This window comes from Gopherus evgoodei, unplaced genomic scaffold (genome assembly GCF_007399415.2).
Source record: "Gopherus evgoodei ecotype Sinaloan lineage unplaced genomic scaffold, rGopEvg1_v1.p scaffold_36_arrow_ctg1, whole genome shotgun sequence".
Taxonomy (NCBI): Eukaryota; Metazoa; Chordata; order Testudines; family Testudinidae; genus Gopherus; species Gopherus evgoodei.
In genome coordinates, this window is record NW_022060038.1 from 1,082,470 (window position 1) to 1,110,255 (window position 27,786).

The following is a 27,786-nucleotide window of genomic DNA, read 5'->3' on the forward strand; positions in this document are numbered from 1 at the left end:
GGGATAGGGGTTGTTATAAAATTGGATGGGTGGGGTTCTGTGGCCTGTCTTGTGCAGGAGGTCAGACTAGATGATCAGATTGGTCCCTTCTGACCTATGAGTCTATGAGTCTATAATCCTGAATTTATGCAAGCCGAAGGGCATGGAAAAGGCTTTCTTCTGCCATGATTCTGGCATCAAAGGTACTTGCCAGTATCCCTTTGTGAGGTCAAAAGTGGATATATATCTTGCAGCTCCCAACTGTTCGTGTAGTTCATCTACTCTCTGCACTGGGGAAGCATCAAATTTGAATACTGTGTTGACCTTTCAGAAATCGATGCAGAAATAGCTTGTGCCATCCTGCATCAGAACTTGTACCATGGGGCTTTTCCACTCACTGTGTGATTCCTTCACCAATCCCAGGACCAAAATGACCTGGAATTCATCTCACATGGCATCCCACATTTTATGAGGGAACAGTCATGGAGTTTACCTAATCTTTTGCCCTGGGACTATTTCACTATGGTGGTATTTTAGGTAGCTGTGCCCTGCTAGGGTAAGAACACGGTGGAAAAGGAATCAAAGAATTGCTACATCTGAAACTTTTGTTCAGGCTACAGTCCCTCACCCATGCTTGTGTCATAGGCTCCTGGGGCCTAATTTGTGCTCCGGAGGGTATGAGTGTGACGGGTTGTCACTCTCGGGGTGAAGTCTGGGAGCCGTGGGAGCTGCTGTGCCCCTCTAACCACCCATCTGAGCTGGCCCAATTCCACACTGCTTTGCTGGTGATTCAGCCTCTCCAGGCCCTGTTATCACCCAACATGACAGCATATGGCGTCACACACCCAAACTGAGCTACCTATGAGCTTACCTAAGTCACCCAAGTACAAACAGCAGACACCAGGTGTTAGAGGGCTTTCCCTTCACCCTCTCCTCTGGTTTGTGCCATACAGACCGAAAGCAGAAGACCAGAAGTCCCAAGTGCAGGCAATGCAATGTTTATTGGGGCTAGTTACCAGCAAACATGTATATCAGAACTCTGACGACACAGGGCCTTTACCCATACCTGCCTCCCAGCTCTGATGTCACATAGCCTTTGTCATAAATATAAAAGGAAGGGTAACAATGCTTATGTATCCAATAAGATAAAATCTCTCCTGGCCAGAGATACAGAATCCCCTTACCTGTAAACAGTTCATCAGTTCAATTAACCTAGTTGGCACCTGACCAGAAAGACCAATGGAAAATAAAATATTTTCAAATCTGGGGAGGGGGTCGTTTGTGCTCTCTTTGTTTGTTCCCTCTCAGACAGAGAGGGAGACCAGGGCAGGAAAAAACATTTCCTAGAAACATACCTGAAATGAGCATCTAAGATTACAAAAGTTGTAAGCAAACAAGGAAATGTGTTAGATTATCTTTTGTTTTATCTTGTGAAATTTCCCTATGCTAAGAGGTAATTTCATTCCTGTTTTGTAACTGGAAAGCTGAGTCCAGAGGGGAATCCTCTGTGTTTAAAATCTTTTCATTTACCCTGTAAAGTTCCCTTCCATCCTGATTTTGCAGTTGTGATTCTTTTACTTTTTTTGAAAAATAAAATTCTTCTTTTAAAAACCTGATTGATTTTCAGGGTCCTAAAAATTGATGGCAGCATGTAGATGTGTGTAATTTGGCCATATGCTGGTGCAGTTGTACACCCAAGTGTTATATTACAGAACTGTGTCCCTTCCCAGCAGAACACTCCATACTCCATATACAACACCCAATCATCCATTCCTTGCAACGGATCATTGGCTGCTCCTCCATGGCTATTGGGGAGGGGAACCTTTTGCCCTACCACCCCCATAAACATGATACAGTTCTGCAGTGACCTAGAATTCTACTTTCACCATCTCTGACTCAAGGAATATTTCCAACATGTCACTGAACAGCACACTGACCCACAGAAACCTTCAAAATGCTACAAAAAGAAGGTGTAAAGTATCAGAGGGGTAGCCGTGTTAGTCTGGATCTGTAAAAGCAGCAAAGAATCAGATGTTTTGGAGCATGAGCTTTCGTGGGTGAATACCCACTTCCTCAGATGCATGTGAGGCATGCATCTGAGGAAGTGGGTATTCACCCACGAAAGCTCATGCTCCAAAACGTCTGTTAGTCTATAAGGTGCCACAGGATTCTTTGCTGCTTTTACAAAAAGAAGGATTCTGCGTGGACTGGAGATTGAAACAACAGACTGGACTTCTACATAGAGTGCTTCCGCCAACATACACAGGCTGATATTGTGGTAAAGCAGCATCACTTGCCCCATAACCTCAGCGATGCAGAACACAACGCCATCCACAGCCTGAGAAACAACTCTTACATTATAATCAAAAAGGCTGACAAAGGAGGTGCTGTTGTCATCATGAATAGCTTGGAATATGAACGAGAGGCTGCTAGACAACTCTCTGACACCACATTCTACAGGCCATTACCCTCTGATCCCCCTAAGGATTATCAAAAGAAATTATACCATCTGCTCACAAAACTCTCTGAAGAAGCACGGGAACAAATCTACACAGACACACTCCTAGAGCCCTGACCAGGGGTATTCTATCTGCTACCCAAGATCCATAAACCTGGGAATCCTGGACGCCCCGTCATCTCAGGCAATGGCATCCTGACAGCAGGATAGTCTGGTTATATAGATTCCCTCCTCAGGCCCTACGCTACCAGCAGTCCTAGCTATCTTCAAGACACCACTGACTTCCTGAGGAAACTACAGTTCATCGGTGATCTTCCAGAAAACACCATCCTAGCCACTATGGATGTAGACGCTCTCTACACCAACATTCCACACAAAGATGGACTACAAGCCATCAGGAACAGTATCCTTGATAATGTCACGGCAAACCTGGTGGCTGAACTTTGTGACTTTGTCCTTACCCACAACTATTTCACATGTGGGGACAATGTATACCTTCAAGTCAGCGGCACTGCTATGGATACCCGCATGGCCCCACAGTATGCCAACATTTTTATGGCTGACTTAGAACAATGCTTCCTTAGCTCTCGTCCCCTAACACCCCTACTCTACTTGTGAGACATTGAGGATGTCTTCATCATCTGGACCCATGGGAAGGAAGCCCTTGAGAAATTCCACCAGGATTTCAACAATTTCCAACCTACAATCAACCTCAGTCTGGACCAGTCCACACAAGAGATCCACTTCCTCGACACTACAGTGCAAATAAACGAATGTCACACAAACACCACCCTATACCAGAAACCTACTGACCGCTATAATTAACTACATGCCTCCAGCTTTCATTCAGACCACATCACATGATCCATTGTCTACAGCCAAGCTCTAAGATATAACTGCATTTGCTCCAATCCCTCAGACAGAGACAAAAAGCTACAGAATCTCTATCAAGCATTCTTAAAACTACAATACCCACCTGGGAAAGTGAAGAAACAGATTGACAGAGCCAGAAGGGTACCCAGAAGTCACCTACTACAAGACAGTCCCAACTAAGAAAGTAACAGAACGCTACTAGCAACGAGAAACTGCAGAACTGGAATTAATTTGAAAACTGGACACCATCAAACTAGGCCTGAATAAAGACTGGGAATGGATGGGTCACTATAAAAACTAATTTCCCTCTGCTGGTACCCACACCTTGTCAGCTGTTTGAAATGGGCCACCTTGTTTGCGCTGGCCTCATTAGCACTACAAAAGTGAATTTTCCCTCCCTTGATATTCACCCCTTCTTGTCAACTATCCACTTCCACCTTAATTGAATTGACTCATTAGCATTGACCTCCAACTTAGTAAGGCAACTCCCATCTTTTCATGTGCTATGTATTTATAACTGTCTTCTGTATTTTCCATTCCATGCATCTGATGAGGTGGGTTTTAGCCCATGAAAGCTTATGCCCAAATACATTTGTTAGTCTCTAAGGTGCCACAAGGAGTCCTCATCATTTTTGCTGATACAGACTATCACGGCTACCGCTCTGAAACCTGAGACTCACTAGTATTTTTGACAAGATCAGAGACCATGCAGGGAGCAATAACATTGTTTATTAATGCCGTGCATTTAGAGTGATGCAGACCTACATTTTTCTTGAAAGCTGATCTGATAAGTTCCCCAAGGTAATTGACTAAACTAATTGCTGAGTGGCAGGCAGTGTAGCAGGCAAGTTTTAGCTCCGCTTGGTGAATTGTGATTGAAGGTTTTGATACTGTAAATCCAAGATCTGTCAGCTGCCCAGAAGAAAATGGTGTTGCATTTGTTTTATGTTTCAGTCCATGTGTGTTGTGCAAGGCCTGTGAGTGAACAGGAGCGGATAACAGGGGAGTTTGGTGAGGGAGTTTACAGGGGGCTAGATACACCTAACATTCTTTGCACTTAAAGGTCAAAACACCGCTTGATAGAAACAAAACACCAACAAGGGAACAAGCTTCGGGAGTAAAAAGAGAGTGCAGGCAGAAGTCCAGCAACAGAGTGGGAGCTACCCAGTTTATTGCACCCAATGCAGCATGTATGGTTACCTGCCCTGTGGGCGGGTTGCGTATGTGTGCATTTGGTCGAAGGAGCTCCTGGCCCTCAGAGACCATGTATGGACTTTGGAAACCAGGGTGGCTGAGCTGGAGGAGCTAAGGGAGACAGAGAGGTACATAGCTGAGACTTTCTGGGACACAATAGAATGATCCCACCCCTGGTCTGACAGCCTCTGTGCTGTTGAGGATGAAAGCCTAAAGGAAGGAGAACATCCAACTGGAGCAGAAGAAAAAGATCCCATAGTTGGGACCCTCCTCCCAGATGATGATGTGGTAACCTCTCACACTGAGGATACCTTTCTGCGGGAGGGAACTCCAGTTATTAGGAAGAGACAGGTGTTAGTAATGGGCTATTCGATCATTAGAAACATAGACAGCTGGGTTTGCGATGATCAGGAGAACCACCTGGTGATATGCCTGCCTGGTGCGAAGGTTGTGGATCTCTTGAGACATCTAGATAGGCTTATGTGTGGTGCTGGGAAGGAGCTGGTGGTCTTGGTATATGTAGGCACCAACAACACGGGGAAGGGTAGGAGAGAGGTCCTGGGGGCCAAATTTAGTCTGCTAGGTAAGAGATTGAAGTCCAGAACTTCCATGGCAGCATTCTCTGAAATGCTTCCAGTACCATGCACAGGGCCAGTCAGACAGGCAGAACTGCGGGGTCTCAATGCATGGATGAGATGATGGTGTAGGGAGGAGGGGTTTGGATTTATTAAGAACCGGGGAAGCTTTTGAGAGAGGGAGAGCCTATACAGGAAAGATGGGCACCTAAACCAAAACAGAACCAGATTGCTGGCGCTTACAGTTAAAAAGGTTGTAGAATAGTTTTTAAATGAAGGGCTGGGGGAAAGCTGACAGGTGCGGAGGAGCATGTGGTTCGGACAACCCTTAGCGGAGGATCTACTAATGGAGATTCTCTATGTCCTAACAAGGAGGAGAGGATGGAAAATGATAAAATACAGGGAGGATCTGATAAGAAAAATTAAAGCAACTTAAAAAAACCCAAAACTTGGGAACACTCAGAGCCTGGGTCAACAGACACATGATCTCGTTACACTTAAGACCCAAAGCTGTCTGCATGTTGAGAAACATCTGACTGACTGGCTCTGCAAAGACTGAATACAATTTCTCAAGTACAGTTTGAAAACCCACAGCACTATGATGTACTTTACAGCACTCCATGAGGATGATGTTGATATTGTGTGCCATGCAATGTACATACTTTGCAAATGGATGGTCTTCTTTCATTCGCTGCTGAATCCCAGGTACGTGTCCTGACATCACAGATTAGCATCATCATAAGATTGAGCAACTGTCAGCACCTTCTGCAATCCACTTGTCTCCAAAGCTGTCTTTATGGCAGTATAAATTCCATTTGCATTTCAGGAAGATGAGCAATTGATGAAGCACAGGAAACTTTATTTAATCTCTAGGTTTTCTGCTTATATGATATAATCTGTAAATTGTTCTGTCTTAAATGACCTGGCCTCATCTACAGTTACAGGAGAAAAAAAATAGTCTTTTTCACTGCCTGTGCAATTTCTGTGCAGACCAAATCTGCAGCACTTTGTTTTGAAATTCTGGGCTTGTGAAATTAAAATAATTTGCCTACATTTTCTTGAAAGTTTTGTCGTACTTTGAAAAGAAATCACAAAATTAATGGGAATTCTCTTTCAAATTAGATTCCTTTCCTTCGTTGTGCCTTAAAAATGGTAAGTTTAGAAAGTAACTTGACAATATCACAAATCTTAGTAAAGTAATCCTGGTTTCTGTCAAAGGCACTTTTACAACTTGCCAAAAGCTTCACTGCTACTGATAAAGCTTCTTCGCTATGCTCAAAGCAGAAAAAAAAAACAACTTTTGAAGTGATAATTGAGATGACCCATAGCAGGCGTGAGGATACTTAACATGGGGAAACAGATTCAGTTAGTGTAATGGCCCAACCATTCCCAGTCTCTGTTCAAACCTAAGTTAATTGTATCTAATTTGGTACAATAATGTTTAAAAAACTGTTTTTTAAAGTTAGTTTCTTTAGCTTATTTCTCCCTTTGCTTCACCATCCCTCATAACTTCAAGTGAAACAGTAAAGTTACTCGCCTGGAGTGTGGGGAGAAACGTTGCTTGTGCCTGTTTTTTGCAGGGATAAACGGCCACTGAGACACACAGGCACACACACACACACTTTTCCACCACAATCCAGCCTCAAGCCCCCTCTACCCCAATCTTCACACCTGGGCTCTTCCTCTCCCCGTCCCTCCTTCTGTCCCCACCAACAATTAACCCCCACCTTCACACAAGGGTTCTCCTCAAGTACCCTACTATTGCCCACCCCCTACTTTCACTCCAGGGCTGTCACCTCCCTCCCTTCTACTGCCCCCACACACAGAGCCAACCCCACCTTGAACCCAGACTCTTCCCTCTCTCCCTCTGCCCCCACAGCCAACCCCCAGCTTCACACTCCGCTTCTCCTATTCCCCCACATAGAGTCACTGCTAGCTCCCCCACCTCACCTAGACTTGCCCCACAACTGCCCCTTTCCCCCAAACTGCACTGTACCCCTTCCCCTCTTGGAGTGCTAGCAGGGGGGAGTGATTGAGCATTCCCACTGGCAGGGGGGACAGCAGCCAGCCACACTGTCACCACGCCCCACTCCCCGGCCCTTTGGGATGCAGACAACCAGCTGCCCCCATGCCATGCTAGATGGCGGCCCAAGGGACACACAAAGATACACACACCCAGAGTGAAGCTGCAGGGCCAAGACAGTGCCCAGGATCCTGCAGCCGGGCATCATGATTGCTAGGGGCTGCATGCCGGGAATCACAGCAGTGCTGCCATCCCAGAAGCACAGAGGAGACTTGGGGGCGGGAAGGCCACACCGGAAGCCCAACCCTGTGTCCCATGGGGAGGGTGGTGTGGTGGGATCAGCACCTCAGCACTGGGAAACCTCTCCCTAAACCATTTCCCTTCCTTCAACCCACTTCAACTGGGGCAGCTCACAGCACAGTGCAGGGCATTCTGGGTTAGTAGTGTAGCTGTCAGCGCAGATCCAAGGGCCTTGGTGGAAGGCACAAATGTGCGAACTACAACTCCCAGTACACCTTGCAGTGCATTGCTTGGTTATGGCCAGGGCTGGAATAACCCTTTGTGGGCCTCCAAGTAGTTATTATGGACAGCTTGCAAATGGGGTCTGGCACCGGAGCGGTCCTGGCACCATTGTAAGCCTAGTATTGTTCCCCCTAGGTGCAGCTGGTCTGCATTGCCCCAGCTCTTGGTTCTGGTCTATGCAGCCCCCACGCTGTGCCTCAGCACTGCAGCTCTGCCTCTAGCCCAGCTCTGCCTCTTTACTGCAATTGACAAATTTCTACTGCATTAATAGCCCCAAATCACTTAGAAATTAACCCAAAGTAGCCCAATCGATTTATTGAAACAAAGGGGGCTTTTATTAACACATTTTTTTACTAACACATCAAGTAACCAATGAAAGCTAAATGAAAATCAAATTCACATTCAAAACTCCAATACTAGTACTTGTACCCCTAATAAGTGTTGGCAGATGTTTCAAACAAAAAATGGGAAATGTTAAAAATAGCCCCAAAGTAGCTCAAAATATATATATAGTGGAAAAACAAAAATAACTTTATTATATTTATTTCTAATGCATTCAATCATAGTAGTCAATGTCCATATTTTGAGTTGAATTAATTTGTTACTGTTAGTCTTCAAAAGGCAACATTTTATCCTTGCTGTCTTAGTCAGAAGTAAAATCCTTCTGCTGCTGGTCATACATCAGCAATGACCGGTGCAGTCATTTCTTTCATTGGCGTAAACTGTTCCCAACAGATTTTGTATTGTTGCATATATGCTGTAACATGGGGAATGTTTTCTGAAAGTTCCTCTTGCATCTTGTTCTGCAGTTTGTTTTCTTAGATGAATGTAATAAAAACAAATCTTTTACTGCAGAGTTGCTAAAAGGTAGCAACAACAGTGAAAGAGCAAATAAGCCAAGTTCACTAAAGCCTTTGTCCTCAGCGGCATCCATCTGTTGGAGAACTTCAACCCAAAACTGCTCAATTTGATTGTCCTGAGTATGAGGCCAGTGCACCTCCATTAGCAAAACTCTCCACTGCTGCTCCAGCTGTCCAAGGTCTCCACAAAACAATGGCAAAATTGAGATATCAGCCAACCTAGGTGGTGAAGGACTGAGTGCAGTAGAAGGATGTAGTACTCCAAGCGATTCAATCAACTGGACATTTGGTGGCAATCAGTGTTTCACAAACTCCAACATGAAATCTTGACGCTTCCTTGTCACATCTTCAATAGTAAGAATGGTTAATGTGTGTTTTGAAAGTTCCAGGTGAAAAGTCATTCCAAAATCAACTGTGCAAAGAGGTAAGTTATTTGACACAAAGGTTCTGAAAAACACAAAGTTTCATAACTCTCACCAACAAGCTCTAATAGAATATCTTCAAATCCTGCAGCAGCTTTCCTGCATTAGCACTTTTCAACTGACATTTTGTTTATCCTCCAGGCCTTCTGAAGGATTGGAAGTAGAAAAATCAGGCACATTTTGTTCACTGGATGCCTGCACATATGATAAAGAAGTTCAGCATTGTAGCTGCTTTCTTTGTCTTTGGCTATCAGAAAGCATAGCTTCTGTTTAGCCAAACTGATCCAGAACCCTATTCACACAGAGACTAATGTGAAAGTTGCATTAGAAAGCTGCAGTATATTCTGGAGGTCTAGAAATCATGGAAGGGCCAAATGACAGGGTGTGTGGTAGTGGGGGCTGACAGGTGATGCTCAAAGAGGTCAGGGGATGGTCAGAGAGAGCGAACTGAGCAGTGGAGAGAGCAGTGATTGGTCTGGAAGTAGTAAGGCATTAGGTGTGAGGAAGAACTCAGACTGTGAACTTCCAAAGTGCAGAGCTCAGTCCACCTGGGACAGAGCACCCTTGATGACTGTGGAGATATCCTTTCCCACTCTTGTCACACAAGTTTAAAGTCAGTGGCCCCTGGCAATCACATTCTGCATATGTATTTGCCCACTTTGTCACGAAGCTCTTTGGTTTTGATCCCATAAATGATAGGGTTGAGTATGGGGGGGATGAGGAGATAGAAGTTGGCCAAGATGATGTGAACGTGGGGGGCGATGCCCTGACCTAATCGGTGGGTCAGGTTAGAGAAGAAGTAGGAAGCATAAGATGTCAGTATCACACAGATGTGGGCTGTGCAGGTGTTGAGGGCTTTCTGGTGGGCTTGCTTGGAGGAGATTCTGAGGATGGCCCTGATGATCAGACCGTAGGACAGGGCAATGAGCATCAGGTCTAACCCAAGGACTGCAAATGTCACCACCAAACCGTACATCCTGTTGACTGTGATGTCCCCACATGATATCTTCGCTACAGCTATGTGCTCGCAGTACATATGGGGGATAATGCGGTTGGCACAGAATGGCTGCCTGCTCAGGAGCAGGGGCCCGGGCAGTACGATGAGAACAGCTCTTGTCAAACCCACTAGCCCTAGCTTAGCTATTCGTGCATTGGTGAGGATGGTGTTGTATCTCAGAGGGTTACATATGGCAACATAGCGATCAAAGGCCATTATCACAAGGATGACTGACTTCATACCAGAAACCACATGAAGGAAGAACATCTGAGTGAAGCAGCCACCCACAGTAATGCCTTTCAGATTGAACCAAAATATACACAGTGCCTTCGGCATAACAGAGGTAGACATGCCAATGTCTGTGAGTGCCAGCATGCAGAACAGCAGGTACATCGGCTTGTGCAGGGTCTGCTCTTTGCCTACAACAAACAGAATCGTGAAATTCCCAAACAGGCTGATAAAGTAGAACATAGAGAAAGGGATGGAAATCCAGATACGGGCAGCTTCCAAGCCAGGGATTCCCATTAGGATGAATATTGAAGGGTCAGACAGGGTGAAGTTGAAAGCTGCCATGTGGCGGTTGATGCATTGATCAGGCTCAGAAATGCTCAAGGTGCCTGTAAAGGGAGAGAAGCACAGCGAGGGAGATTACACACTTTATAACAAATAGTACGATAAATATTTTATAGTTATTAACAATAGAGAAAGGGGGATGAGCAGTGAGGTGTCAAAATTTACAGATGGCACCAGATTATTAAGGTCAGAGCCAAGTCCAGAGAAGTCCTCAGAGGGAGCTAACCAAGCCAAGCTCAGGCTGAAAGATAAGTTACATGTGTTAACTGACAAGTGCAAGGAGAGAGACGTGTCAGCAAGTCAGCTGCTAACCCTTCCCATGCCTGAATATTGATGAAGTTTGCAGATGACACAAAAATTGGGGGATGGTTAATAATGAACACGACGGGTCACTGATTCAAACCAATCCAAATTGGCTGGCAAACTGGGTCGAAGCATCCAGAATGTCTTCTAATATAGCTATATAGACATCTACATCTAGGAACAAAGAATGCAAGTGATGCTTACATGATAGGGGAATCTCAATGGACGCAGAATGAGTGAACAAAATTTGGGAGAGGGGTGAAGAGATAATTAGCTAAACCTGAGTTCCCTGTGTGACCCTGCGGCCAAAAGAGCCAATGTGATTCTTGGATGATAACAAGGGGAATCTCAAGGAGAGACAGAGAAGTTATTTTACCTCTGTCATTGGCACTGGTGCGACTCCTGCTGGAATCCTGTATCCAGTTCTTGTGTCTGTGATTGAAATGTTGATATATTGAAGAGGGTTCAGAGAAGAGTCACAAGTATTATTAAAAGATTAGAAAACCTGCCTTACAGCGATAGACTCAAAGAGCTGAATCTTTTTAATTTAACAATGATGGTTAAGGGATGGCTTCGTAAGTACCTACATGGGGAACCAGTGTTTAATAACAGGCTTTTCAGCTGAGCATACAGAGGTGTAACATGAACCAGTGGCTGGAAGTTGAAATTAAAGAAATTCTAACTGGAAATAAAGTGTACATTTGTTGAACAGTGAGATTAATTAATCATTGGAACAATTTATCAAGGGTCATGGCGGATTCTCCATCACTGAGAATTTTAAAATCAAAGTTGGATGTTTCTCTAAAAGATCTGCTTTAGGAATAGTTTTGGGGAAATTCTCAAGCCTGTGTTATACAGATCAGATGATCAGAATGGTCCCTTCTGGCCTTGGAATCTACAAACACGTCCTCAGGAGTCAGCTGGAGGCATTTTTCCTGCAAGCTTGTGCCTAAACCTCCTGAAGGCATTTTTTCTATTCATGACAGTGGGGAATTTAGCCCTATGGAGAGAAATTCTTATGTGACTGTGGTGCCTGGGAAATGTAACAGTAGGTGGGTATTTCACGAGGCTGAGGGGTCCCGTGACGCAACTGCCAGGATGAACGTTTCAGGTGAGAATAATGATGACTTGACCCCATAAAAAGTTGTACAAGCCTCGCCATTAATGGCTAACAGAGCTGGCTAACAAATGGTCCCGGAGCATCTGGGGATTAAAGTGTGAGTCCCAGTGATCCACTGTTTCACACAGATAGCAGTGGCTCCTACACATGGCAGCTGTATTTTTCTAGGCACTCACATGTCCCAGAGCTGCCCGCTATCATGATGTGCATACTTCCTAGCTACTGAATGTTCCTGTTTAGCAGTTCCCAAAGCTGCACATGGTTTCTGTGGGTGCACGAAGAGCAGCAGCACAGGTGTCTTGGTATTTGCCACTAGTGTGGGAGATTTCACACATTCCCCATTTCACCCGGTTTCAGGACTCTGCACCACTGTGATCTGCATGGTTTTATTTTTACTGCCTTTTGGTGCTTCTCATGTTCTACAAAAGCAGAGATGCAGGGTTCAGAGAGCAGACCCCTCTCTCTCCTGCAAAATGACTGTTTTCCTAATTGTTTTGAACTTCTAAGCCTGTGAATTTGAGATTTCCTGTCAGTTATTCTCTGATCCAAATGAGTTCACCGTCCTTAGAGTCCACAGGACGACTCCAGGTGAAGTCACTGGAGTCTCATGACCAGTGTAAAGCAAGACATTTATATAAGTCCCTAAATGTGGAGTTAGGGTGAACTCCTGGCCATGTTGCCATTGAACTTAATGGGACCAGATTCACTCTTTGTTTTTAACTTTCGAGTCCCATCTCCAAAAATCACAGCTTCATGTCCTGTTACAAAGAACAGTATTCTGTTAGGGTGTTGAAAGAGTCTAAAGGAAAACTCCAATTTATGTGTCATCCAGAGAGCAGGTATAAAGGGCAGGGATTTCAAAACACAGGGACCGTGATTTTGTTCTCAGGGAGGCCAGTTTCCATCTGGAGTGACCCACTGAAGGCAGAATATGAGAGCAGAATCTGGCCAGTGTGTGACCCATTCTTGTTGTGAACCCTCTGGTAAGAGAGATACCCACTGCAGACGCTTTGGCTGCACTTCTAAACAGGGCAGCGAAGTTGCTGAATTGGAAAACTTGAACAAACAAGAGGAAAAACCACACAACCCAAAAAGAGGAAGCTACTTGGACAGCTAGAACGACACAGTAAGAGACAAGGAACTGATCTGAAACAAATATTTGTCTAAACAGTTTCCAATACATTTGTAGTTCCAATTTTACCGGGTAAAACCTTTGGAGTTTCTGACAATGCTAAACAGTTCAAGTTGCCGTGCTGGAGAATTTCTGGTTCTTGACTTGAACCCTGGAGCCCTTCCTGAGCCCTTAGCACTAACTTTATACAGAAACAGGCAACTCACCACAATCCCACTCAGCACAGAGAGGAAATCTCCTGGCCACGACAGGAAAGCAGAGCCCTGAGAATCAGTGTATGAATCTCACGTATTTTATCCTTGGCGTGCTGGATAGCGATATTTATGATTCCCCTGTACAATCCCTGTGGACTGTCAGGTTGGCCTGGGCTCCCAGACAATTCCCTCAGCTCCGTGAGCAGCTGGAAGAGCAGAAAATAGACCCTGGAGAACTTCAGCCTGAGAGCCTCCCCCAGGAGTGAAGAAATGATTCTCTGTTAACAGGGGTTCAGACTGTCAGGGAAAACTGAGTCTTGCAGACTGTTCAGCCTAGCAACTGGTGATGGCTCTTTTCTCTGTGTAGTGTACTGCCCCCTGCACTATGTTTGGGAATGCTGCTGCAAGATACGGGACCAAAAAGACTAGGAGGCAAACTACTTCCACTATATGACCAAATTGGGACCTTCTGTACACTGCCACATGGACTATGGTGCACCAGTGGATCAGTGGACTTAATCGTTGTAAACAATCGAACCAGCACCTACTACCCTAGGCAGTACCAAGTAGTTGAATTGGTTTGGACAGTACCAAATTTCATTGTGGATATTCAATGGAGACACAATATGGACAAAGTACACAAAGATTACAAGAGCAACTTGCTGTAAGAGTCAACAGTTGGTCAAACTTACAATACCCACTACAGGATGGTGCTGACAAACTTTTAACCTATCAAAGGAGGAGAAGCAGTGTTTTTGGTGGTGGTCAGGATGTTCGACTGTACTGCAGTGGTCTGGCCTCTCAGTGTTGCTGTGGATTATCATAGCAGCTGGTGTATTGTTAACTGTATTTGTGTTACGTTGCATATGGAAATGATCAAGGGAGGCACAGCCCCCTAGTGAACAACCACTAATTATAACCTATACATAATGTAATAAGCCCTCTCCACTAGACAATCCAGACACAAACTCTCAAGCCCACTATAATGGGAAGCCTGGAATGCTAATTGGAATAGGTGTGGTATGTCCATATGAGAGAAGGTGCAGGGCACGGTACTACACAAGGGGCAGTGGGACAAATGGAATATCGACACCTTCCACCATGATGCCTGGCCCTATCAGGAAATGTGTCGCCATATGTCCTGTGCTTTTCCAAGGATACCTGGACAAGAGGATCCCAAAAGAGAAAAAAGGGTGGAGTGTTAGGGTATAGATATTCAGACCTGTCTGTAAAGCCCTATACTTTAAGAATATCGGTGTATGTTTATCATTTAGCTAGTTATAGAAGTGTAAAAGAAAGAATCTGTGTAAGGGTCTTCTCTCCCTGTGACTGTCTAAGGCCCTGTTCTTAAGCTAAGGCCTTTGGCTAAGCAGCAGAGGCCACCATAAGCTGGGAAGTGAACGGTCACATCCTCACATCCCCAACCCGTCACACTGAAATCAGGCAATCTGGGCCTGTTAGGAAGGTAATCCGATCTATCACCTCCAGAGAAAGGGAAGAGCCTAGAAGATGTAAAAGGAAACTTAGTTTGATAGTTTTTTGCCTGGTAAGAACTCACTTATCAATAGACACAGCTGGGAAACCCTTATGTCTGTCAAGTATCAGAGGGGTAGCTGTGTTAGTCTGGATCTGGATCTGCAAAGAATCCTGTGGCACCTTATAGACTAATAGACGTTTTGCAGCATGAGCTTTCGTGGGTGAATACCCACTTCGTCGGATGTATGTACTGGAAATTTCCAGGGGCAGGTATACATATGCAAGCAAGAAGCAGGCTAAAGATAACGAGGTTAGTTCAATCAGGGAGGATGAGGCCCTGTTCTAGCAGTTGAGGTGTGAAAACCAAGGGAGGACAAACTGGTTCTGTAGTTGGCTAGCCAGTCACAGTCTTTGTTTAATCCTGAGCTGATGGTGTTAAAATTTGCAGGTGTTGTCCTGTCACTGGTCCTAGGGTGTCAGTCCTTCCCCTAAACAGGCACTGGGTTCTGTGTGTCTATCTCCCTACTGCCTCCAGCCTTGCAGCACTTAATCTCTCCTCACCCTCTCTCTCACCTGGAGGGAGGTTTTAACAGGATTCAGGCAGCCCTTAATTAGACTCAGGTGTCCATAATTGACCTGAAGTAACCCCTTCCCCGCTTGTAGGAAAAAGGGCCTTGAGTATTCTTGGGCTAACATACCTGTTTTCCCAGACCCTCCTGCAGCCATCCGGCCTGACTTTGCCATGCTTTCAGCCAATTCTTATTAACTAAACTAAAATTTATTAAAAAAGAAAAGAGAGAAGGAGTATTAGTTAAAAGATCAGTATACATGCAGACATGAGGACTGTTCTGAGATCAGATTCATTGTAGAGACGGTGAGCTTGGTGGTTGCAAAGAGTTCTTTCAGAATTAGTCCATAGGTTATAGTCCAATATTCATATTCAGAGTGATCCAGAAAGGACTGGAGATCTCAATCTTAAGACTTAAGTTTCCCCTTCATGAAGCATCAAGCAGACCTGAGATAAAAATGATCAGGTCCCAAGTGTCTTTTATACAGTTCCAGGCCTTCTCTTGCCAGCTCGGAGTCCTTAGGTGAACAATAGGCAATCATGGAGACTTTGAAGTAGACCTATTACCTAAGCATCACCGGTAATTAGCTACACAGATTAACATAAGGCAATTTCCTGTTTTCCACCATTGACAGGTGATTTGCTAGACATTTCAAAAAAAGATGAATACAGTGATATCTGTATTAACTGAATTATTGTCCATTTTACACCATTCCATCCTGCTCATCTACTCCTAGTGGCTCCCAGCGAGCTTCTCCCTGTCTCATTTTTCCCATAGGGCTCATGGGGACCACCTTAGTAGCCGTCCCATTCCAGGTACCACAGTAACTATTACACAGATGCTATTTGTTTATATTCATCCCTTGTAATTTGACATAGTTTTCACTTTTTGTAGGACTCTTTTTGGATTTTTAGATTACTGAAGACTTTTTTCCTATAGGATCTTACCTACCAACTCCCAGAGTTTGCGAAAGTCTGTCTCCTTGACATTCATTGTCTTTATTTTGCTGCTCATCCTCCAACAATTCCCTAGAATCACAAATTCTATCATTTCATAATCACTTTCTCCCAAGCTGCCTTCCACTTTCAAATTCTGAACCAATTCCTCACTATTTGTCAAAATCAATTCTAGAACATAGACTCATAGAATATTAAGGTTGGAAGAGACCTCAAGAGGTCATCTAGTCGAACCCCCTTCTCAAAGCAGGACCTACACCAGCAAATCATCCCAGCCAGGGCTTTGTCAAGCCGGGCCTTAAAAACCTCTTAAGGATGGAGATTCCACCATCTCCCTAGGTAACCCATTTCAGTGCTTCTCCACCCTCCTAGTGAAATAGTGTTTCCTAATATCCAGCTTGAGACCATTGCTTTTTGTTCTGTCATCAGAACAGCCTCTCCCCTAGTAGCATTCTCCACCTTGTGAAATAAAAAATTGTCTCTAATACACTCCAAAAACTGGTTGGATTATCCATGTCCTGCTGTGATGTTTTCCCAGCAGATGTCTGAATAGTTGAAGTCCCCCATCACCACCAAGTTCTGTGCTTTGGATGATTTTGTTAGTTGTTTAAAAAAAGCCTCATCCGCCTCTTCTTCCTGGTTAGGTGGTCTGCAGTAGACCCCTACAATGACATCACCCTTATTTTTTGCCCCCATTATCCTTAAGAGACTTTCAACAAATCTGTCCCTTATTTCCATCTCAACCTCAGTCCAAGTGTATACCTTTTTAATACATAAAGCTATACCTTCTCTCTTTCCCCCTGCCTGTCCTTCCTGAGCAAGCAGTACCCTTCTATACCAATATTCTGGTCAGGCGTATTATCCCACCAAGTCTCCATAATGTCAACAACGTCATAGGTGTGTTTATTTACTAGCATTTCTGGTTCTTCCTGCTTATTCCTCATGCACCGCTACCTCGATATAGCACCACTTGATATAACACAAATTTGGATATAACATGGTAAAGCAGCGCTCCGGGGGGGAAGGGGGAGCTGTGCACTCCAGTGGATCAAAGCAAGTTCAATATAACACAGTGTCACCTACAACATGGTAAGATTTTTTGGTTCCCAAGGACAGCTTTATACCGAGGTAGAGGTGTACTTCTCGTATTAGTATACAGACATCTAAGATACTGATTTTATCCCCCACCACACCCCACTTCCGTCTTGTCTATCCCTTACTGCTGTTATAACAGCCCATGCTCCCCCCAAATTCCAACTCTACTCCCAGGTCATTGGTCTGCAAGGGAGGGATGGGAGCAGGCACCAGTGCCCTCAGTTAGTGTGGAACTCCCTTTTGTGTGGAGCTAAGTGTGCACTCCCCTATCTGCCGGCAGTGGCAGGGGGAAGAGCAAGCCCTTTCCTGAGCAAGTGTGGATACTTAGATGTGCTGGCATGTGCACCCCACCTCCTCTTGCCCTGCATCAACCTCAGCTGCCCATCCCATGGATCAGATAGGAAGCCTCTTCCAGCCTAGCCCCACACCAGACATGGCTTCTAGTGCAGGTGGCCCCGTGTCCCTGCTCTGACTGGAGGAGTTACCTGACTGAGTGCCTGCCTGGTGAAGCTCCAGCTTGGGTCCACCCTCTCCAGAGCTGCATGTCTCTCACCTGGCTGGCTGGTTGCCTGCCTCCGTAAGCCCAGCTGGCTCTTGGTCAGAAGGTCAGGTCAAGTGATAGGTATCAAACCAAATCACCTTCAGTATGTTGGCCTGAGCCAGAACTGCCCACATCAAACACCGGCCCTGTGTTTGACCCCCATTCTCATTGTGATCACTTAGGACAGGGGCTATGGTGTCCCCACTCTGGGGCACTCTCTCAGCACGAGCACTTCTCTGACCCTCTGATCACTGCATTACGTTCAAGCCACATACAATTTATTAAACAGCAACTGTAAGAAAAATAATGAACAAATGGAAAAAAATGTATGAGAAAAAAGGAAACCCACTCTATGGGCATAGGAAACACCAAAAACCATCCATCTCTGGGATGTAAGAAAAAAAAGATCTCTTTCTCACACGTAACAGGCCTCTCTCCCTGCTCTGGATGCTCTGTGGTGATACCCGCTCTGACAGCGTCCACACTCCCTCAGGCTCTAGGTGGCAGGACCCTTCCCCCAAGCATCAACCCCCCCACATTAGGTTCACATCCCCCACTCTGAGTCCAGCCTTCAATGCCCTCCTGTCTAGCAATGTCTCTCTGTGCTGGGCCCTTTGCCCATGGCCCCACCTTGCTCTCCCCAGTAACTCATCATGCTCAGCAGCCGTGTTACTTGTGGCATATCCGGCACCCTCTATCCTGGCTCTGGCCCTGCAGTTCCCTGCTGTAGCTCAGCCCTAGTTATCCATAGGTGCAGCAGGTCTGAGCTGCCACAGCTCCTTACTCTGGTCCTCTTCAGGCTCCCAGCTCTGCCTCAGTGCTGCTGCTCTACCTCCAGCCCAGGTCTGGGCTTGTGGTTGCCAGGTTTCTACTGCATTAATAGCTGAACGTCACTTAATACTACATCAAGTAGCAAATGAAAACTTTTGTTAGATACCTAGTACAGATTTGATTACAAAAAATGCTATAAGCCCCAGCAAGAGTTCACATTAGCCACAAAGCGAGATGAAACTCGAATTCACATTCAAAGCACCTGTCATAAACAGACAGTTAAGGGTTAATTCCTCTTTTACCTGTAAAGGGTTAAGAAGTTCACCTAGCCTAGCTGACACCTGACCAGAGGAACCAATCGGGAGACAAGATGTTTTCAAAGAGGGAGGAGGGAAATCAGTCTTTGTCGGTTCAGAAAAGTTTGTGCCAGAGTGAAGGAGAAGGAATGTGTTAGATTATGTGTATTTTCTTTTGTGACTTCTTTTTGCATAGAGGGAAAATCAAATTGGGTTTCTTTGTATAACTAAGGTTTTGACCAGAGGGACATCCTCTGTGTTTTGAATCTGTTGTCTGTGAGAGTAGCTTGCATGCTAATTTCACAGAGGTTTTTCTTTCACCCTTTTCTTTAATTGAAAGTCTTCTTTTAAGAACCTGATTGATTTTTCCTTGTTTTAACATCCAAGGAGTTTTTTGGATCTGGGCTCACCAGGAATTGGTGGGAGGTGAATCAGTCTCAATTCTGCTAGGAAAAGGGGGATAAAGACTGGGGAAAAAATTGCAGGGAAGACAGAGTTTTCAAATGACTCTCCCATAAAAGTTTGTTTAAACTATTTGGTGGTGACAGCTACTAGATCTAAGCTGATAAATAAGCTTAGGGGTTATCTCATGCAGGTACCCATGTCTATACCCTAAAGTTCAGAGTGGGGGTGACACCTTGACAGCCCCAATAATAGTTCTTGTATCCCAGTTGAGGGTCAGCAGATGTTTCGAACAAAAAATGAAGAATGACAGTGTTAAATAATATAAAAAAATATATATTTTTTGCACTAAATACTTTTTGGGCTACTTTTTGCATTATTTTTATTTCTGATGCATTCAGTCATAGTAGTCAATGTCCACATTTTCTGTTGATTTAGTTTGTTACTGTTAGTTTCTAAAAGGCAACATTTAATCCTTGCAGTCTTCGTCTGAAGTAGAATTCTTCTGCTGCTGGTCATCCATCAGCAGTGACCAGTGCAATCACTTTTTTTGTCGGTGTAGAAAAATCAGGTACATTTTGTTCACTGAATCATTGCACATACAATAAAGCAGTTCAGCATTGTAGTTTCTTTCTTTGTCTTTTGTTATGTGAAAGCATAGCTTCTGTTCATCCAAACTGATCCAAAACCCTGTCCACACAGGGATTAATTGACAACCACCTTGCATCACAAAGCTGTGAGATATTTTGGTGGTTTGGAAGTCACTGAAAAGCTTATTGACAGGGTTTGTGGGGCTGAGGGCTGACAGGTGGTGCTTAAAGAGGTCAGGTGATGGCCAGAGAGCAGGAGCTCAGCAACAGGGAGAGGAGTACTTGGTGACTGAGTGATAAGACTTTAAGTGCGAGGAAGTTCCCAGGCTCTGAACTTCCACAATGTTGAGCTCAGCCAAATGGGTCCAGAGCACCCTTGATTAATGAGGAGATATCCTTTCCCCCTGTTGTCACAGAGGTTTAAAGTCAGTGCCCCCTGGCAATCACATTCTGCAAGTGTATTTGCCCACTTTGTCATGAAGCTCTTTGGATTTGACCCCATAAATGATAGGGTTGAGCATGGGGAGTATGAGGAAATAGAGGTTGGCCAAGATGATGTGAACATGGGGAGCAATGCCCTGACCGAACCGGTGGGTCAGATGGGAGAAGAGGAAGGGAGTATAAGATGTCGGCATCACACAGATGTGGGCTGTGCAGGTGTTGAGGGCTTTTTGGTGGGCTTTCCTGGAGGATATTCTTAGCATAGCCCTGATGATTAGAGTGTAAGAGAGAGCAATTAGCGTCAGGTCTAACGCGAGGACTACAAATGTTATCACCAAGGTGTATATCCTGTTAACTGCAATGTCCCCGCATGATATCTTCGCTACAGCTATGTGCTCAAAGTACTTGTGGGAGATAAAGCGGTTGCCACAGAATGTCAGCCTGCTCAGGAGCAGAGGAAGGGGCAGAATGACGAGAACAGCTCTCAACAAACCCACAAGCCCTAGCTGAGCTATCCGTGTGTTGGTGAGGATGGTGGCATATCTCAGAGGGTCACATATGGCGACGTAGAGGTCGAAGGCCATTGTCACGAGGATGGCTGAGTTCATCATATCACCCACGTGAAGGAAGAAAGTCTGGATGAGGCAGCCACCCACAGTAATGCTGGTCAAATTGAACCAAAATATACACAGTGCCTTTGGCACAATAGAGGTAGACATGCTGATGTCTGTGAGCGCCAGCATTCAGAGAAACAGGTACATTGACTTGTGCAGGGTCTCCTCTTTGCCTACAACAAACAGAACTATGAAATTTCCCAACAGACTGATAATGTAGGATGTAGAGAACGGGATGGAAATCCAGATGTGGGCAGCTTCCAGGTCAGGGATGCCCATTAGGATGAATGTTGAAGGGTCAGAAGGGGTGAGGTTGAAAACTGCCATGAGGTGGTTAATGCGTTGTTCGGGCTCAGAAATGCTCAAGGTGTCTGTAAAGGGAGAAAAACAGAGAGATGGTGTGAAACACCCCAATATACACCACTGTCATGTAATTAAGATAAGACTTATTCAAAATATGCCTTGTGAGGTGTCATTCTAAAAGTCTTGATCTGCTGGAGAGTAATATCTCATTGGATTATATGTACTATCGTTATATGTGAAGTTATGAAGTTTGGCTATGTATGTGTTGCTGAAACGTCCTGAGGTTGGAAACACCCACAGGCAGCCTTTCAGGTACGACAGTAAAAAGGCCAAACACTGTTAACGGCTTATTGAGAAAATGTATACAAGCACAAGTATTACCCCAGGAACTGTGTACAATAGAAACCTCTGACAGATAGCACTGCACAAGGGAACTGTTTGACCCAGGTCACAGCAAAAGAACTTTTCAGCAAGTAGGGAGAAAATATAAAAGGGAGAAAATGACATGATTGAAGGGCCTCAGTCTCCCTACAACAACACACCTGGAAACACCCGAGGAACAAAGCCTGAACTGTGGGAAGTGATGGTCCCAGGCTACAAGGCTTTTTAGCCTAAAACCCATGAAAGCCAAGGCAACTTGTGCCTTAAGAATCTGCCAGCCTGTTTATCACTCAGGGTGAGTATTAGCTAATGCATATCCTACCTATCTAGAGTGTTAAGCTCAGTTTGTGGTTCTTGTTTCTTTACTAAGTTAATCTGCTTTGTTCTGTTTGTTATCCCTTATAATCACTTAAAACTGCCTTTTAAAGCTAATGCATGTGTTCTGTTTATTATTAAACCCCAGTTTGTGCAATTTCTATCAGGGGGACATATCTTTCTTCACACTGAGGCGAATTTTTATGAGTTTGCACTGTGCAGATCTTTCTACACAAGGCAGGACAGTATCAATTTGGTTTATTCCCCCAAAAGGATGGGCATGTGAGTACTGGATGAATCCTCTAACACAGAGCTGACTTCAGTCTCTGTCTGCAGCTGGTGTGGCCCTACGTCTCTGTGTCTGTTGCAAGCGGCCAGAGATCCTAATTCAGCAAAACAGGGGGAGAGAATTCAGGCTGGCAGAGCAGGAGGGGCTCAGTGAAACCCCAGTATACCAGCTTGCATCCCAGAAGGGGGGGGGGTCCAAACTGTCATAAGGGGGGTTATAGACTTTATATCAAATAGAAGAGTAACAATCTAGAAAGGGGGGTAAGCAGTGAGGTGGCAACACTTCAGATGGCACTACATGTTTTAGGTCAAAATGAAGTCCAGAGAAGCCCTCAGAGGGAGCTAACCAAGCCAGGTGAATGGGCAGCATGATGGTAGATGAAATTTGACGTCAATAAATACAGCGTGTATGCCCATTGGAGGAAAAAAGCTCTGGACTCCTCTGTGTAGTACTGGGCACCCTTCTCACACAGGATATTGCAGAACTAGAGGAGTTCAAAGAAGGGCAATGAGAATGATCAAGGGCCCAGGGAAATTCTCATATGGAGAGAGGTTGAAAAGACTGGCATTGTTACCTTAGAAAGGAGATGAATAAGAGGGGATATGAGAAAAGTCTATAAAATAATGACTGGTAGAGAGTAGATTGAGAATGTGTTCTCCCTGTCTCATAACATAAAGTCAAGAGGACACTCAATTACAATGAAACGTGACAAATTCAGAACTGATAAAAAAGAATGCTTTCTGCACTCAGTGCCTAATTAGACTCCGGAACTCATTGCCACAAGAAGTAGTTGAGGCCGTGAGATAAGTAAGAATCAGGAACTGTGTTGACATTTACATGGCTAGTGAGACTAACAGTTACAAAAGATACTGCTAAACAAATATTTTGGAAAGCCTATACACCCACGTGTTTCAGAGCACAAGCCAGTCTTTAGCTGTTAGGTATTAGGGGTGACACCTTCAAGAGGGTCAGATCATCCCCCATCCACCTACTGCTGGGTTTCTTACACTTTCTTCTGTAGCAGTGGGGCTGTCATTGTCAGAGAGAGGACACTGGACCAATTGGACCATACGTCTGATACATGATGCAATTCCTATGTTGGAAAGAAGCCAAATTTTCCCCATGGAAAGAGATGCTATCATGCTGGGCTATGGCTTTGTGCTCAACAGAGTGGGCACGAAGGGCACAACAGTCTTGGTATTTAGGTCTATGGACCTGCATCTCTGTTACTTCCCTTGTTTCTATTCATGAGAGACTTTTTTGCCAGCACCTGGCTTTGTCTGAGATAAGTGTGACACTCTATACCTCAGAGAAGCACCATATCCCTCATTTAAATATAATTGTGCTATTGCATGTAAAGCACGCCATACGAGGCATCAGGAAAAAGGTTATGATCTGCTGAAAATCATTGTTCTAGCTAATTATGTATATCATTAGTGCAATTGAAGTTTGAGATTGTGTTGTATGGTTGTTACGAAAACATGCTGTAAGCTGGGGAATCAGCAGCTTCTGTTGGGGAATCAGCTGGCCTGTAAGCCTGACTGCAGTGCCGGGCAAACTGGTAAAAACAATAATAAAGAACAATATTATCAGATACATAGATGAACATAATTTGTTGAGGAAGAGTCAACATGGTTTTAGTAAAGGGAAATCATGCCTCACAAATCTACTAGAATTCTTTGAGGGGGTCAACAAACATGAGGACAAAGGGGATCCAGTGGATAGAGTGTACTTAGATTTTCAGAAAGCCTTTGACAAGGCCCCTCCCCAAAGGCTCTTAAGCAAAGTAAGCTGCCACGGGATAAGAGGGAGGTGCTCTCATGGATTGGTAACTGGTTAAAAGATATGAAAAAAAGGGTGGGAATAAATGGTCAGTTTTCAGAATGGAGAGAGGGAAATAGTCATGTCCCCTAGGGGTCTGTTCTGTGACCAGTCCTAGTCAACATTGTTAGGGGGCTTATTCCTTCATCCTGCCACTTCCCTGGTCCTTCTCGCATGAACAGAGAGGAATGCCTTAGCTATACCTTAACCAATCATTTTACTGAAATTTAACTAACCAATCCTAACGTATTGTAACATGGTTATTTAACCAATTATATTCCACACCTTCATTGGTTTACACCCAACAAAATTAACTATACAGCAGACAGAAACAATCACAGAACCAGACAGAGACCATGCAAATAAACATACAAAACAATATAGAAGTGAGGATTTCACAACTACACCTATACAGATATAAGGGTTTTCCAGCTCTGTCTATTGATAAGTGAGTTCTTGCCAGACAGGATGCTATCAAACTAAGTTTCCTTTTACATCTTCCAGGATCTTCCCTTTCTCTGGAGGTGATGGAATATCAGGACAGGACTGTATTCCTAACAGCCCAGTAGCACCTTATTTCAATGTGACTAGTTTGGAATGTGAGGATGTGACCATACACGTCCCAGCTTATAGCTGCCTAACTACATCTTAGCTGATGGCCTTAGCCTGTCACAGTAAGAGAAGGCCATTCCACAGACAATGATTTTGATTCTTTTTTTTATACCTCTATAACTAGCTAAGTGACAAGATTACACCTAAATTCTTAAAGGATAGGCCTTTGCAGACAGGCCTGAATATCTATATTCTAACAAACATATTCATAAATGATCTGGAAAAAGTGATAAACAGTGAGGTGACAACATTTGCAGATGTTACAAAACTACTAAAGACAGTTAAGACCCAGGCAGACTGCCAAGAGCTACAAAAGGATCTCTCAAAGCTGGGTGACAAAATGGAAGATGAAATTTAATGTTGATAAATGCAGAGTAATGCACATTGGAAAGCATAATCCCAACTATACATATCAAATGATGGGGTCTAAATTAGCTGTTACCACTCAAGAAGGGGAGACCTTGGAGTCATTGTGGATAGTTCTCTGAAAACATCCACTCAATGTGCAGTGGCAGTCAAAAAAGCAAACAGAATGCAGGAAATAATTAAGAAAGTTATAGATAATAAGACAGAAAATATCGTGTTGCCTCTATATAAATCCATGGTACGCCCACATCTTGAATATTGTCTGCAGCTGTGTTTTCCCCATCTCAAAAAAGAGATATTGGAATTGGAAAAGTTTCAGAAAAGGGCAACAAAAATGATTAGGGGTATGAATGGTTTCCATATGAGTAGAGATTAAAAACTCTGGGACTTTTCAGGTTGGAAAAGAGACAGCTATGGGGAGATGTGATTGAGGTCTGTAAAATCATGACTGGTGTAGAGAAAGTAGATAAGGACATGTTGTTTACTACATCTCATAACACAAGAACTAGTGGTAACCAAATGAAATTAGTAGGTAGCAGGTTTAAAACAAATAAAAGGAGGTTTTTCTTCACACAGCTCACAGTCAACCTGTGGAGCTCCTTTCCAGAGGATGTTGTGAAGTCCAAGACCATAACAGGGTTAAAAAAAGAACTAGAGAAGTTCACAGAAGATAGATCCATCAATGGTGACTAGCCAGGATGGGCAGCAATGGTGTTCCTAACCTCTGTTTGCCAGAAGCTGAGAATGAGCAACAGGGGATGGATCACTTGATGATTACCTGTTAATTCCCTCTGGGGCACCTGGCTTTGGCCACTGTCAGAAAACAGGATACTGAGCTGGACTGACGTTCGGTCTGATCCAGTAAGACCATTCCTATGTTCTTATGTTACCCAGAAACAACAGCAAGGAAAATTAATGAATGCCCGGGAGGGTGTTGAATAAACATCAACAGCCATTGTCTAGCAAGGGAGCTACAATGCAATGCCAAACTCACAGAAGGCCATATCAGGGCAATTGCTCTATCTAGCGTGGGTCAATGCCCACCAGACATGCTGGACTTGCATTCTCCAAGCCCGTGAAGTAAGGCTATAAAACAAAACACAGTAGCCCACACTTGACCTTTTCTCCTAACCCCCATCCAATCCCCCTCAATCTATTGTGCAAGCAACAAAGACACTCAGAAGACTGAAGAATTCAAGAGAGGCATCTGGCGGAGGTTTCAAGGGTGAAACTTGTGTACTATGAACTGCAATATCCAGTGGGATGAGAAAAACAGCTTAATGTTGATGTTGCCCAGTCTCATAAGTTTGAGAGTTTAGAGTGTGTGCTTATATTTGATTTTCTTTTGGTAACTAACTCTGACATATAATCATCTATAATCTATCTTTTGCAGTCAATAAACATGTTTTACTGTTTATTTTTACCAGTGAGTTTGCCTGAAGTGTTTGGTAAACCTGCTCAGGTTTACAAAGGCTGGTGTATATCCACTTTCCATTGATAATGTGTGAAAAAAATAATACATTTACATTGGTCATCTTGAGCAGGACAAGATGATATATTCCTAAGGTACTGTGCTAGGAGTTGGGGGGATTTCACGGGTGCCCTTCCCTGCGTGATTCATGAGTGGCTCTAAAGAACATTCATGCAATCTAGCTGTGTGTGGGACTCCACATGAGGTTGTGCTGAGTGATAACAGAGCCTGGAGGGTTTGCTGCTTGTCACTAGCAAAGCACTGCTGAGACACAATCCAGGTTGGAAAGTTAAGCGGGCACTGTGGTTCCTCAGTCCAGGCTGCACCCTGGGTATCCCGTCACAATACGTTACGGTTGTTACTGACATATGTAAGCCGAGCCATGTGTCAGTAATTCGGCTGCCTACCCTTCTCATGTCTGAATATTGATAAAGTTTACAGATGATGCAAAAATTGGGGGATTGTAACTAATGATGAGAACAGGTCACTGATTCAGAGCAACCTGCATCTGGACGATTGGAAAAAGGCAAATATATTGCCCATCTTTAAAAAAGGAAAGACGGAGAACCCAGGGAACTACATACCAGGCAACCTCACCTCAGTCTCTGGAAAAATCATGGAGCAGGTCCTCAACGAAACAATTTTGAAGCACTTGGAGGAGAGGAAGGTGATCGGGAACAGTCAACATGGATTCACCAAGGGCAAGTCATGCCTGACTAACCTAATTGCCTTCTATGATGAGATAACTGGCTCTGTGGATACAGGGAAAGCAGTGGACATGATATATCTTGACTTTAGCAAAGCTTTTGATACGACCTCCCACAATATTCTTGCCAGCAAGTTAAAGAAGTACAGATGAATGGACTATAGGGTGGATAGAAAGCTGGCAAGATCATCAGGCTCAACGGATAGTGATCAATGGCTCGATGTCTAGTTGGCAGCTGGTATCAAACGGAGTGCCCCAGGGATCAGTCCTGGGGCCGGTTTTGTTCAACATCTTTATTAATGATCTGGATGATGGGATGGATCGCACCCTCAGGAAGTTCACAGATGACACTAAGTTGGCGGGGAGAGATAGATACGCAGGAGGATAAGGTCCAGAGTGGATAAGGTCCAGAGTGACCTAGATGAATTGGAGGATTGGGTCAAAAAAAATCTGATGAGGTTCAACAAGGACAAGTGCAGAATCCTGCTCTTAGGACTGAAGAATCTCATGCACTGCTACAGGCTGGGGACTAACCGGCTAAGCAGC

The 27,786-nt window shown here is 44.4% G+C and overlaps 1 protein-coding gene and 1 pseudogene across 1 annotated transcript; both read right to left on the reverse strand.

The window, feature by feature from the left end:
- Positions 1 to 9,537: 9,537 nt before the first annotated feature.
- On the reverse strand, positions 9,538 to 10,476 carry LOC115641844 (olfactory receptor 52N4-like). The gene has a single exon (XM_030545212.1). It carries the CDS (start codon positions 10,474 to 10,476, stop codon positions 9,538 to 9,540), a length of 939 nt encoding a protein of 312 aa, XP_030401072.1.
- Positions 10,477 to 20,364: 9,888 nt separating this feature from the next.
- Positions 20,365 to 21,303, reverse strand: LOC115641881 (annotated as a pseudogene).
- Between the last annotated feature and the right edge of the window lie 6,483 nt (positions 21,304 to 27,786).